Source organism: Calonectris borealis, chromosome 28 (genome assembly GCF_964195595.1).
Source record: "Calonectris borealis chromosome 28, bCalBor7.hap1.2, whole genome shotgun sequence".
Lineage (NCBI taxonomy): Eukaryota > Metazoa > Chordata > Aves > Procellariiformes > Procellariidae > Calonectris > Calonectris borealis.
The window spans coordinates 5,606,480-5,621,619 of NC_134339.1; the positions used below are offsets into that span (position 1 = coordinate 5,606,480).

Sequence of the window (15,140 nt, forward strand, 5' to 3'; positions counted from 1 at the left end):
AAAACCTAGTAACATCCAACCAAATGGAAAAAGGAAGTTCCATTCCTCCTCTGATTATGATTCTTAAAACAAACACATGCAGATAATAGCCTCAAAACAACTACTTTGCTTAAATAGAACAGACTACACCCACTAAATATATATGCAGACTTTTATGGCAAATACAAATGAAAACCAGAGTTGAAGCACCACTCAGCTTAAGTCCATCTTATACCAAAACCACAAGCACAATAGGACTGTAATAAAGAGAACAGAGCTGACAGCAAATTGCTTTACTGTTTTCCATAGAATGGTAAAGCATAAAAGTTTACTTTTATGAAATTTAACAAGCTTTTTAATACACTGAGTTCTAGAAAAGCTCATGCCCCCACCCACCTGATTGTGCTGTCAATATTAATTAATTAATATTTACAACTGCCTTCTTTAGAAGACCACTTAATGAATGCTTTCTGTCGGACTTCCCATTTTATTTGGGCCTTAATTCTTTTCCAAGAATGGTTCAGTCACATTAAGAAATCTTCACAAACATATCCAAATGGAAATAAGCAATGCTTTTCAAAATAATACACGAAAAAGCTATGACAACCCCAGTATTTCCATCTGTCCCGCTGCTACTCAGCTTCCATTTCAGAAGGAAATGAACCTTCAGCACACTAAGAAAATAACTTCCGTAATAAACCCAAGATACTGAGGGTTACAATCTAACAACAGACAGCAAGCCAACGGGAGCCTTGCTGCCAGAAGCGGAAGCTCCAATTCCCCCTTACTATGTCCCTCGTCACATGCTCCCATCCCCTTGCTCAATTTTCTGTCACTTTATTAAATTAATTGGCTTGAAGAATCTGACAAGTTAACTTTAGGTTTCCAAAATATGTGCAGCATCTTAGATTGCACACTGTGCATTTTATATGAGAAACATGCATTTTAAGACTTTTTCCCTGATGAAAGGAAAATACAAATTTCTTGGAAACTTCTTAAGTACGTATGGAAAGGTTTAATTATCTTGTTTGAGACTCTATAAAATAAACAAAGGTTTAATTCACTATTCCCAATTGGACCCAAATAATAGTTCCCAAATGTAAATTTCTTCTTAGAACTTCAACCATAAGTAAACTGAACTTAACAGTCAATACAAGAAGGCAAAACTCCAAGTCAGGGAACTATACTTTAATCACTAAATTTAGAAGAGGATGAAAAAGTCAGGAGTATCTTAGAACAGAGCCTATCTTTATCTTCCTACCAGTTTTAAAGAAACTGCTCTTCACTATAGATGATCTATGTTAGCCTGGAGAAACAATTACAAAAAAATAAAATCTGAGAGCAATTCCTACACAGCTAAGGCAACGGCATGTCTCATGAACTGTTAAAAACCAGCACAAAACACAGCTTTAGGCTGTGCTGAAGCATCACTGTCCCATGGAAGCAGCCAACCTTTCAGAGTCTTTTTCTCTAGAAAGCTGCAAGCAGTGCCAAACGTAACCAGAAGTAGTGCAAGTTACCTCTGCTTATTAGATCCCAACAAGGAATATTACGAATAGCTCAGACTCTGGTGCCGAGATTGAGCAAGAAGCATCTGAGGATCAGACACTAGCCCATGACCAGCTTTCCTTTCACTAGCGCATGTGACAGCAATTGTCCTAGTACCACATTTAATTTTTAACTACCCTGTCTCAGTACCATGTATTTCATTTCTCAGATGTTTGAGAAGGCAGCATCAAGCAACACTTAAGGTTAAATCTCCTTTCACAGTACAGCTGTAACTCCACTCTTCGAAGTCTAGAAATTGTGAACAAGGAGCTAAAATATTAACAACAGTTTATCTTCAAATTACTTCACATTTGAACAGAGATTAGTTAGCCAACACAGGAAGAGGATTCGGTAAGAAATATGTTTCCAAGTTCACTAACTATGTGATGATAAAATTATAAATCCATCTCCATAACACACTAACAGCACTCACCTCTCTGCGCTAGAAATGTTTGATTTAAGTCCTTGAACTTTTACAAAAGGTCAACCTATAAACAGACACATTTTACTTAGGTGTCAGGAAAATAAGAGGTCACTAAAAAGGGGAAGTTCTGAGCCAAAATGCAACCAACTTCTACATCATAGAAGTCAGGGAAATATTCTTCAGTCAAGAGTACATTTTCATCTTTCATGAGGACTCAAAATAAAACTTCAAAATTAAACAGAACGTTCTCAAATAGTTTAAGCACACTACAAAACTGTTCATTCAAAAATCCCCTGAAACATCCACTTAAGAAAAACTCCCTTTTACCACTTCAGTTCCCTTAAGTAAAAACCCAAATGAGTCACCACAGTTGGATTTAGAAGTGACCAACTCTAACAGAAGAGTTTGTCGTCAGTTAACTTCCACAAAGCAAAGTAAGCTTTCCATGCATTCCTCTCCGAGACCAAGATTTGACTTGTTTTTTTAAAAATTACGCTTAGTGCCTGGAATCGCACAAGAGCATCCATATTGGGAAACATGGAATCATCACTGTCCACTGAATCCGCTCTGCAGTATCCAAAGTAGGATAGTTGGATTTTACTTCTTTATGTTCTAAACCTACCATAGCATCACTTTTTGATGTGCATTGAAGTTATGTGAACAGAGAAGTATATTTCCACTACCTTAAATAGGGTTGTGTCAAAATCACAGGTACCCCAGCGATTTATTTCAGCCTGGGCAAATTCAGCCTCTGCAAGTTTCAAAAAGGTTTCCTTCTCCATAATTTCAAGTCAATGAATAATACTTTTAATACAAAAAGCGTATATTCAATTCTGAAAGATATTTTAGGATTAGATGTTCCTACGTTTTTTATATTTACTTGTCATAAACCCCTTTATCCTTTGCAATATTTGGGAGGACAAGTTCACACTAAATCAATGTGCAACTGACAAATACCCTCAAAGTAGAGCGAGAAGTTTCTCTGAGAATTTCAGAAAAGAGCCTCACATTTTAGACAATATGTACTCCAACAGTCATGTTAGAATCCATTTGACAAGTTTGCAAGCTAAGCTTTCAATTGGTCATCATATTTCTAGCTAGCAAGACTATCTTCTCATGAAATGCCTTACTAAATGCTCAGTGGAAGTCTGAAGAAGTTGCAATCTTACTGTAGAAAATCACAGATGTCTCTTCATGAACATTCCCAGACATACACAACATTTACCTGTGACTCCAGCAAAGTTATTCATTTTAACTTTGTATCTAGGGATATGTGCATTTCTCATTCAACGGACAAACCGCAACACAAGATTTTACATCTCTACAGCTGGTTTGACACAGCTGTATCACATCTGGTAGACTAGGGTCTGAAACAGTTAATTTTATCAAAGGCAGAAAGATCAGCTGATCAAACAGTGCTTTCCACAGTGACCCCTTCCTGTTTTCTGTTTAGAACTGCAAACTCGAACTCCAGCAACCAACAAACCTCAAACAATTTTACTTCTTCTTTCAAGCAGCAGAAAGCAAGGCAAAAAAGAACTTGCATATATTCCTCATTCTTTACAGAAAAGCTTCCAAATCACATTTATAAATGTAACACATTTTAAAGTTTAACTTCATTGCTTTTTCACATTTTATTTAAAGGCTTAAAAAAAGCTTAAATTTTTTTAAATGGAAGTGTTGTTACATTTGAGAATATTTAAACCTGAAAATTACAATGGCCGCATTCAATCCCCTTGCTGTTGAAGATTTTATTACAGGCGACCATTACATCCATCCAAGCTTTAAGGGTTTCTCCTTTCAGATGAAAGGTAAAAGGGAGACGCTGAAGTCTAAAAGATCAGTTTAAGTTTGTCCTGCATTACCTAATGCAAGGCAAGCTGTACCCCCTCCTTCTCACGTGTTTAGTTTTGCTTTCTGTTGGAAATGCTGTAGTAATTAAAAGCCAAAACCGACTCACACTTTCTCCCCAACTAACAATGTTGCTCTCTTCAAAACAAACAATTGTAGAAAGGAAATAACTCCCTCAAAAATGCATTCATAAAAATGCTGCGGGACATGCTTACGTACAAAGGCACAATTACATTAAGCAGTTACTGTTTCAGTGGAACAATCTTCTTATGAAAACACTTATTTACGATTTGATTCTAATGTCATCAAAACTTTAAGATCAAAAACACAGGTAACCTCTGTCCCAGAATATTAGTGTTTAGTGGTGAAAAGTTAAGTCAAATATAAATTAAAAGCAACAGGAAGTCAACTGAACGGAAGGATGAATTAAGGAAAATCAATTAGAAGCAGTCAAGCCACACAGCCAAACACCAATGCAGCCCAGTGATATTTAAAGCCTAAATCAAGTAGGTGACTCTCAAAAGTAGTATTCAACAGCAGTTATTTGAAGTTTCCAAGAAACAATTTTCACAGAAGGCAATTTTAGCATAAATTTACCTCCAGAACTGGTCCAGCTCCTAGAATAGTTCTCTCCACACCACTTGCGTACCCTTTCTGGCTCAGTGCCGTGAGGCAGTGAATTAAGAAGTTTGTGCTTTGAGTTTTCCCAGACCCACTTTCACCTGATATAACTATGCACTGATTAACATGTTTCTTAAGCATTGTGTGATAAGCCACATCAGCGATGGCAAAAATATGAGGCTCCAACTTCCCAAGCTGATGATTCTCATACATCTTGACATATTTAGGATTATAAATGGGCAGGAACTTGAAGGGGTTAATTGCAATCAGAATACTTCCTGCATAAGTATAAATTTTGTGTTTTAGAAAGCGGCATTTGAGATTCTCTAGGAGTGTTGTCTCCGTTAAGTTGGGGAGATTGCACAAGTCATCGAAGTCCTCCTGATGCCACGGAAGAAAACCCCTTTCAACCAATCGCCGAGCATCTGTCTCCTTGGAAAGCAATTGCATCTGGACATATTTGATGGTCCCATCACTGTTCCTTTCTTGCAAAAGAAAGTAGTACCCATCTTTTTGCGGATGCTCATCCTGAGCACGACGAGGCCAAAGTAAAACCCTATGAACAGGAGAATCATTTATATCAAGTACCCATTCTTCACCACCCGATTCTTTCACTTCCACGAGCACATAATGTTTCGAGACATCCAAGTTTAAGATATTAATCACATCCTTGATGACATCTGAAGACGTACTGTCCTTGGTTGCTGTCACTTTGCAGCAGGGGGCGCTTTCTGTTGAGAGTTGGGGGTAAATATGAAGATTATAGGATGCCTTTGCCTGGCAAACTGCACTGTCAGCATCTTTTAAACTCATTCTGTCCCCAAATGGGCTTCAGTCTTCCACCCCTGCTTAATATGCAGTGCCCATCGTCTAAAAAAAAAAAAAAAAAGAAAAAAGTCAGGTGTTAAAAAATGTGTACAAGAGGTATTAGGGCAAGGTATTATTTTCTGGAGGATGAGAATCAAGTTATTAAATAGTCAAACTATTAATTAAAGAACAAATGCACTATTCGTGCACATCAGTGATATTATTTCAAACAGTCTGCTTAGGCTATCCCATGGAATGGATAGCTGCCACAATACCTACCCTCTTGTCACTTTTCCTTCTATTCCCATGCCATCCCTTCCTCCATGTTATGTCAGCATCAAGCATTCATACAGCCACAAAGCAAACTGAACTGGAATAAATGTCCAAATTAAAACTTCCTTGTTTCCCCAGGTTAGTTTTAACCCAGGTAATTTCCTTGACCTGGTTCACTGTATGGCTACACAAACATTTATTCATCCTCCCACATAAACCCTCCCTTAAAGCTGCACAAGCAGCTTGAGGTAGAAACAGGGTTTGATCCCTTCTTAAATTGGCAGTGACAGTTAGAGCAGCCATGAACTATGGCGGAAGGAGCAGTGCATAGCTGCAAGGAGGAAGACTGTTCTGACACCGAGATCCACACTTTTTTTTTTGTTTCACCCGACTGACCTCTTTTCATGAAAGGTACAAGACAAGTACAGTATTTACCCCCACTCAACTTTAAGGAAACAGTGTCTATAGCTGACCAGTGCAAATACTGCTGTCAGCTTCTTCTAACCCTGCACACCATAGTGATTTCTTGAACATGCATAATTTACCCAGACAAGAGACTGCTAATTTCACTTCAGTGAACCACATCCTTGTTACAGAAAGGTTTGAACGTGCTTTTTATCTTCCATTTTAGGCAACAAAGTAAAATTAGTCTTATTGCAACTACTTTTCAGTTCAGCTAACAAGATCCCAAATAACCCACTTCATTCACAAGCCTTTGTATCTATCACATCAACACCTTCCTCACTGGGTTTCAGGAACCTTATGAGTCTCCAAAAAATTATTCATTCTGATTGCTTTTTCCTCCTTTCATCCCTGATGTAGGCCAGCAATCTAACTTCAACCTAACATCAGCCTCACAGAAGTCAACCTCCTCCTTACTGCCAAGTCTAAAAGCCTCTAGACTTAGTAACATTCTGTGCCTTCGCTGGTGATTTTTCTCTCAACTGCAATTCAGTACACTCGGATCACCAGGACTAGGTTTGCTTACATTGCCTTAGTTCAACAGTTTATTAGCTTATCAATGGGTAGTAAAAGGAGAAGGATAATGAAGTACCCCCTTTGTTTTAGCAGTCTGTAAAACTTCATACCCAGAATATCAGTTCGGTTTTTGTTTCAAGAACAAAGTGTTCTCATTATGCACTTACATGCTGAAATATATATATATAAAAAAGCAGAGAAATGCCAATGAAGTTGCTTTTTGCCACTAAACAACTGCACAGGAACTTGCATAAGGCCACAGAAAGCAATCATTTCAAATTAAAATCAGTAGGGTTGGAAGCATTTAGCTGCCACTTCCACTGCAAGTAATGAATCACTTCACAGAAACATACGACATAGTTCTTCCTCATGAACTGCCTCAGAGTAGAGAACTGTGTTTTAAGGGAACTCTGAATAGTGAGCTTACAGAAGACATTGTTATGCAAGCTGGATCATTTTTAGCGGCTACTCATCAAAAGGAAGGCTGAGAAAGCCACAGACAGCAAGACAAACCACAGCACATCTCTGGTCAAGCTGTATGATCCCTCCGAGAATGTTTTTTTCCCCCCCTTCAAATTTAATTCTTCATTCATTCAAAAGAGCTTATTGCAAGAACTTGGTCATATAGAAGGATGGGCCAGCGAGCTCAAAGTTCCCTCTCCATTTCCTGTAATTATCACCAACCAGTAGCTAATAAGTCTGAAGTACCTTTGAAGTAATTATGCAAGTGTAAAGCATTCTTAATCTATAGAAGCTCAAACACCTTAACATATAGGACAGTAGACTGCTGGAAGTAGAATCTGGAGCACAGACAGAAAAAAGGAACAACAGTGACCATTTTGCTCTCAAGTTAGCCAGCCCAGTTCAAGGGAGACAGTTTTGTGCAGACTTCCTTTTTTTTTTTCTCCATCAATTAGTTTCAGACACAGTCTGGTATGATAGAGGAAGTCCCCTCAGTAAGCATTTTCACCAAAACAGCACCCTAAGAAATGTGGCACCAACTTTTTGGCCACACAGAAGAGCTGAACCTAAGTGCTGACCTCTGACTTTACTGATATACATTTCCTAACTTCATCTCATGTCAGCTACCAAGATATGTCTGGTACATTGCTCAAGACTCCCATATCACACTTTCCAAAGAGGAAACCGGAACACAAATGGCCTCTTCTCTACTGGTGAAAAACCCAGGCTAATTACAGTAAGCAGCAATTCGATAGCTAGTAGTGTCTGCTCAGGTGTGTGACTGAAAAACTAGAAAGAGAAAGATCTCTCATCCTGAAGACGACAGATTTCTGACAAAGTAACATGCAGACATCAACCTTAATGTATTTATGCTACATACAGACTTCTAAATTATGCAGTCATCATACAACTTGATGGAAGTTCAAGCAGGCATCCATCACTCCACAGGAATGATTTGGAAGATAATCTACAGTAGAAAGAACTTGCTGAAACATGATTTCAATGTACAGTCACATCAGCAGTAAACAGAAAGACAGTCAGCGTAACGCTGCCCCATTTTAACCAGATATGAAATCCAGACAGTACTTGCTTGCGTACAATAGCATTGAGCTTTAAGATTGCTCTTTCACTCAACAACTTAAAACAGATACGCTATTTTGAATCATTTAATACTGATTATGAGGCTTTAAGAAGAAAAAAGTTTAAATTCTAAAAGTCACTTGAGGAAGAGTAGCACCCAATTATTGTTAATTCCGTTTAACCCATTCTGCTTTTGTTACCTACAGCTTATTTACCTGAAAATGCACTACATGAGTCCCAGAAGAAATAACATGATGCTTAAATTCTTCTATCCGAGAATCAGAATGAGAATATCTAGTCATTACAAACAGAGGTTTGAGGAAAACCTGCTGGTCTCCAACTACTTGTGATTTTCTTAGACAGGGTATCAAATTTCTTTGATGATAATACTGCTCTAAAAGAGACAGACTTTGGTATAACTCTGACTTCATACTAAACAATATTTCAAGCAACAAATTAGAACATAAAAGCAAAAGAATATACACTAAACAAATTATAAGCTGGTTACCTAATGAGTCCCAATATTCAACTAAGGACAGGGTATCATCAAGTAACTGGAGGATTAGATTCTAGTGAGGTTGGATTCCTGGCATCAAAGTAAACATTTTCACGACAGTTCTAAAAGAAAGAAAAGAGTTACTGATAAGGAATGTATCATAGAAAGATTGAGAAGGCAGTAAGTAATCAAAAAGCTACTAGATCAGCTATATAGTTCAGCAGTGTAAGAGCACGAAAACAAATGCTAAACAATTTCAGCTCAGTTTATAGATATATAACTTCAAATTTATCCAAAAAACAATACCAGAGGGACGGAGGAGGAGCTATCCTGAAATAGGCTTGAAAACTACAGCAGGTAATCATTTAAACATGGTATTCTGATATTACACCACAAGCATGACAGTGAATGCAATTCCCAGATACACATCAAATGAGTATTTAGTTAGGTAGCCATATTACCCTTGTACTCAGAAGGTACATGACCAATACTGCATCTAGAATATATCCAAAAGTCAATTAAGAAGCTGAGATAAGAACAGCAACAACAACAACAAAAAATCTGTTAGAAAATACCCCCTTACAGCAAAACACTCTAGAAGCTTTGTCTATGAGAAACACATGGAGGAGACTGATATCAGTTTAAGTCCTTGCCTGGGGAACTAGAGTTTGGTAACAATCACCAGTCTGGAGGACAAAGCTATAATACAAGCCAGTGGCTGGAATTCAAAGCTAGACAAACTCAGGCTAACATAAGAAATGAATGTCACCAGAAGGCCGCCCTACACGACAAAAACTTAACCGACGCTAACAATGAGGCCTGATTGCTAAAATTCTTTTTAGAAAATCAGCCAGTCCCCAGCTACAGATGTGCCTCTTAATTAGACAAGTTAATTAGGTACCACCCTCTCATTTATGTCAAGAGTGGTCTGAACACATGATTACAACGATTCCTTCTAATTTTATGATCTCTAATTATTTAGAAAATTTTTAAGCAATTGAAATATTTATTCAATGTAATTTGGCCCATCAAGGAAGCACAAGCCTGAATTCAGGTGCAGAGAATACTGGAAGAAAAAGGAGAAATACAAGAGTCCAAGGTAATAATGACACCATACTGGTCAGCATGCAAAACAGCAAACTCAGGAAAACAGCAGCCTAACCACGACTGTTGAGTTCTTTCTGTAGATGGAAATTCTGCAAAGTTACCTCAATTTCTTTCAATACCCCTTCTTATAAGAAGCCCCTTTCCAATGCATGAGAAAAAACAAAGCTGTGTGTTACAGAATTTAATAAGTGGGAGACAAAAGCTGGCACTAGGTGCACATCAACTAATTTTAGACCTCACATTCAGACTCCTTCCTGTTTTCCTTAAAATGTTTTACTTTTCACAAGCCTTTTGTAGCACAAGTATATATTTTCACAGCATTTAAAATTTACTAAGGACAGTCATCAGCGTTTACAAAACACAGCAAAGCATTATTTTTCACCATAGTCCTGTTTTACAGATGCAAACGCAGAGCTAGGCAAGCTGGGCAAGACAAAAAAGTCAAAAAAGTTAGACATGCAAAAGCTTTTGATTCTAACCTTTTATTCAAAACATTAGACTGTATTAATTCTGTGGGCACGAGTGGGGCAACAGCTGCATGGGATTAGTGTGTTGAAGGATATAGTGATATACGATTTGCACCCTTGAGACAGTGGTTTCATTGTACCAGTATAACATACACAATTTAATGGTACTTATTTCAAGTGAGATTGAAAGGAAGTAAATCTGAAATAGTGCTAGACAAATTTAAATATAAGGTACCAGTTACAGGCTGCCTTTACTCAACTGTCCTTGAAAGATAATTCCAACAGGTCTAGAAAAATGGAAGCAAGTCTAACCAATCCAAAAATCTCTTTTCAGGATTTTGTTACTTCCCCCTACCCCATCCTTTGCAAGTTCTACAAATAGTAGAACTTGTTAATAACATAATGAGCTTATAAGGCAACAGTCTAATGCCATATTTATTTTTATATTACCTATCAACTAGTACTTTCATTTGCTTATAAAAAAAATAAAAACCCACTGGGCTTACCAAACAATAATCTAAGCGAACATGGGGCTGTACTATTTAGTCCACTACTGGAGGATTGATTATACTTGCCACTTAAATCACTGAATAGAGCAACATTTCAGGTAACTACTTCAGTACTTTGTAGAAGAAATGCAGTAGGCTACATAATTTATCATCAATCTGTAATTTTACTTTTTGCTCAATGTTAATAGAAAAAGAAAACCAAGAATCCTAATTCTATATGGTAATTTTGATGGTATTTTCTAAGTGTTTTCAAGTCTCCATTAAGCCAATTAAATTTTTAATATGCATTAAAGCCAACATTGTCTACTTAATAATGTAGTAAAATTCTAGAAGAGAACTTCGCCCCAATCAGCGTAGGGTATCTGTTTAGTTTAAATAAGGCCATAATTTGAAGCCACATATTTAGTCAATGAATCATAGGGAAGCTAAAAAGGGAAAGCTACCATTACAGCAAAATTGTTGAGGAAGAACTTTAAAATATTCCAGTTCTTCACGTTTTTATGTACTGCATTTCCAGTGCTGCATTCCTCAAACTGAAAGATTCAAGCTTCTCCCATTGTTCATCAAGTAATTTTCAACACAAAAGTAGAAACATATCACGAGTACTTGACCTCTAATATTCTTGAAATACCAGAATCGCCAATGACCATCCCCAAAAGAGACTGCTCTGTCTGATCAAATTGAAAACATTTAGCAATTTCAAAAACATTCAGCTATTACATATCCTTGCTTTGGAAATCAAGGAATTACCAGCAAAATAGGCTACAGAGACACCCTAAAGTTTCCACAATTAACTGTGCATTACAGGAAAGGCAAAGGCCTCAACCCTTGTCTTACCTCGTATCATAAGGACATACAGTTGCTGTTAGTTGAGCACAAATAATTTTAATTTTTTTCCGGTATTCCAGACATTTGTAGATTACCTGAAAATTGCTTACCATTCTAGCAACACTTCAATATTTTTCTTGGTCTTAAAAAATTTTGCGGGACTAAACAACTTTAGATCCTTGGTTTTCTATAACTAAAAGCTCTTGGCTTTTTCTACTCCAAAAGGAGTACTTCTGAATGGAGCATGCAAATTCACAACACATTTGTTACTACTCTTTGTAATCAACCCTGCCAGAGAAGTTACTGCCACAGACTGCCTAACAAAGGAGAAGCTGGACTGCAATGCAAGTAATGTAATGTAATACAGGAAAAAGTCAAAGAAATTACCTTTGTTACAGGCAGTTCCTTCTCAGTTACCTTCTCTTTACTCTCTGTGGCCCTTGAGACCCTGCTCCTAATCTATGCCCTCAAACCACCTAAGATGCAGACCTCTACTACCTCTTAATGACTCAGATGCAGAATTTAACCTCAAGACAAGGATAGCCTATCAGGCTTCCAGTGACATTAAAGATCTATAATATGTTATTACCTTACAAAAAGTGTGATGTCAGAGTTACAGATGTATGCTTGCGTATGATTCAGAGGAAATGAAAATGTGGCTTTGTTGAGAAAACAAGGAATGAAGGCAAAACAACCGAGAGTGTTAGAGGCAAAGAATGTAAGCCAAAAGAACCTCGGAGACTATTCTACCACCTTTTGCAGTTTTCTTAATTTTATCCTTAATAGCATTACAGTTGTCAACAAAGGAAGCAAAAATTTCACTGGTGTAATGCTGCATTTACACTGATAAGAAATTTTCTTACAAAACTTTAGGTTGAATTTTTTTTTTTCTTCTAATTCACACAAAAGGAGTTCATCAGCAGAACTTACACATATAAAAATTTCTTTAAAAACACTTTTATTGTTAAACATTGTCAGTCTTTAAAGGAAGAGCAGTTTTTCTAGAATCTGCACCGAGTTTCATTTGGTAATCAGATACAAACAACACAATAAAGCCTAGATAAAAGCAACTTTGCAAGCCACATTTAAGTCATTTGATACATGAAGAAAACATGATATACTAGAGATAAAACCTCTGAATTTTCATTTTCTGAAATAAAGACACCCTTAGTCCTTTCAGAAGGCAGATCATCTATTAAAATAGCCGTCTATTGAAAAAATAAATCCTTATCAACATCTCAGGTTTTACTTCTCCTTAATATTAGAATAAGAAGGTCTTGTTTCTTAGAAATGTGATCAATAAATACCTTCAGCCTTCAAATTTACAAAAAATTACTGAACCACAAACTTTTTGTTGAATCATAATTTTTCATTCTTTTCCTTGACCGTTGCAATAGCTAATACTGTTGCATCTTTTAGGAATTTTTCCTTTTTAAATGCCCAAGATACACGAATCATGGTATTTGACCATCTAGCTAAGGAAAAGCCATATTTAGCCTAACTAATATTGAACTATGTGCATATGAGTCAAACAGTTATTCATATACAGGATTATTCAAGAGGTCTAATGTTTGAATCATCATTTGTCAGAAAACTCAGTCTGTACAAAGCATTACTTTCTAGGTGAACCTCATTTAAATTTTTCATCAGCTGCATTTACTCTTCCTAAATTATTCAGTTCTATAAGCATTTTAGGTTCCACAGAAAAACACAAACCTGTGAGTCTTCCCACTCTGATTAGACTATCTATTTGCACAGACAGCTGCCCTGTCACTGCAGAAACTACAACATTCAACTACTGAAGAAGCTTTTTGTTGAGAAAAACATTCAACCAGGGTGAAAAAAAAAACCAAACCCCAAACAACCCAAATCGTACAGTTCTACAAAAACAGTTCCGTCACATTACTGCAGTAACTCCTGAGTTTTATGCTAATAAGTAAACACTAATGATTAAGGAAATGGCCTTAGATGCATCACCGTGAAAAGCACAGACAATGTTACTGGACTTTAAAGGTAGAGCAGGTAGAGAATCTCATTGTTAGTTCAAAGACAAAAATAATCAAGATTAACTCCTTTCTAAAAAGGGCCACAATGAATCTTGAAGCTAATAAGAACATACATATGCGTTAGAAGTTCCCCATATTGCTTCCCCTACATTAAATGGATTTGTTCCTGACAAGATTCCGAGTTAAAGACACCTAAGACTTACTAAAACTTGATGGGTGTGACACCATTATACTAAACCGGAAAGCAGAGTTACCTCACACTGTTACTTTAGGGCAAGTACTTCAGCCATGTATTCCAGCTAACAGACCTGAAATCAGAGAGCTGCTAATTACCCATGACAAACTCTTATTTGCAAACAGCTAGGCAGACAAACCGATACCAATCCACCTCTGGAAGCAACGTGGGAGGATGCTGATGACATCTTTGAAAGGCTAATTGCATTTGCCAGAAGCCTGAGATCATCTCCAGCCTTTTGCTACTCTGCCATCCATGTCCAGAAGGCGAAATCAAAGAATACTGAACTCATTTGCATCCAAAGCACTTCTCACTTTTCACAAACAGGACTTGCAAATAAAGCTGGGTAAGAATTTTGCCAAAATACTTATGGAGTAATAGAAAACAAGGCTAAAAATTATATTGGGAAGTCATCTTACATTAGGATCACACATCCCTATATCAACTATATGGTGACAATAGTCGTGAATCAGGACAGTACTCTGCTACTTTTGGTCTACAAACACGTAACAAAAAGATGTTCCCGGTTTGCAAAAGTTTTACCTTCCAGAGATTGCAAAACCAAACTTACCAAAAAGACACAGCACTACCAAGATACAAACAGCTAGAGGCATGTATCAATTAGGCAATGATGGTCACCATGATAAAGCACAACCTCAACGCAGTAGCAGCACCGATATTGTCGAAGAAACAAAAGAATCCAGAGAGCTTTAACGAATTTTTTGAACGATGCTGAGATATTTGTACGAAAGTTTACAGGCTGTTCATACCGAGAGTTAGAGACATCATGTGAAAAAGCAGAACGCTGCGGGGTTGTAAGATCAGCAGAAGATGGAAGTTAACATCGTGCCCTGATCAACGGCAAGCTCTTCCCCCTGCACATCGTCTGAGAGACGGGAGGTGCAGACGGGCGCTGAAGCATGTTCCTTCCCTTAGGGCATGTCCAGCTCTTTGGGCACATCAGATGCAAAACGAGTCAGCAGCAACGCATCTGCCGTCCCGTTACAAGCCCACGCAGCCGCCCAGGAGCCAGGCACACCGCAGCTTCAGCCTGCGCCTCATCCCGGCCCCGAGCAGCGCCCCGCTCCCGCGCCCACCGCCCCGAGGAACGGCTCCCGGCCCCCAGGCTCCTGAGGGAAGCGGCGGAGCCCCACGCCCCCCCACCCCCCGAACTCCCCCGCCCGCCCCACAGCGGCCCCGGGGCTGGGTGGGCAGCGCCGTCCCGGCTCGGTGTGAGACCCGGTCACTCTGAGGCGCCACAGAGCTCGGTCGCCCATAGCGGAGGAAGGGGAGGAAAGGAAGGAAGGAAGGAGAGCGAGCGCCCATCGAGGACGCAGGCCGCGCTTCGCCGCCGTTTACCTCAGCCGGTGGGTGAAGCGCTGGCGACCAGCACCGCCGCCCGCCACAGGCCCCGCCGAGGCGCCGCTCGCCACTTCCGGGTAGGGGGAGGCAGGGCGGCGCCCATTCAG

At 38.5% G+C, this 15,140-nt stretch overlaps 1 protein-coding gene across 6 annotated transcripts in view; it reads right to left on the bottom strand.

Moving 5' to 3' along the window:
* Positions 1-15,116, bottom strand: part of MYO9B (myosin IXB) — a 45,219-nt gene extending 30,103 nt beyond the window's left edge. For 3 of the 6 annotated variants that reach the window (XM_075175128.1, XM_075175123.1, XM_075175129.1), the window contains exons 1-2: positions 15,031-15,116; positions 4,400-5,293 (exon numbers count right to left, since the gene is read on the bottom strand). In XM_075175128.1, coding sequence (XP_075031229.1) covers positions 4,400-5,236 — 837 coding nt within the window. In that variant the 5' untranslated portion in view covers positions 5,237-5,293; positions 15,031-15,116. Of the gene's footprint in view, positions 1-4,399; positions 5,294-8,531; positions 8,642-14,441; positions 14,603-15,030 lie in introns of those variants that run through there. The other 3 variants (XM_075175124.1, XM_075175126.1, XM_075175127.1) reach the window with 3 other exon arrangements.
* Between the last annotated feature and the right edge of the window lie 24 nt (positions 15,117-15,140).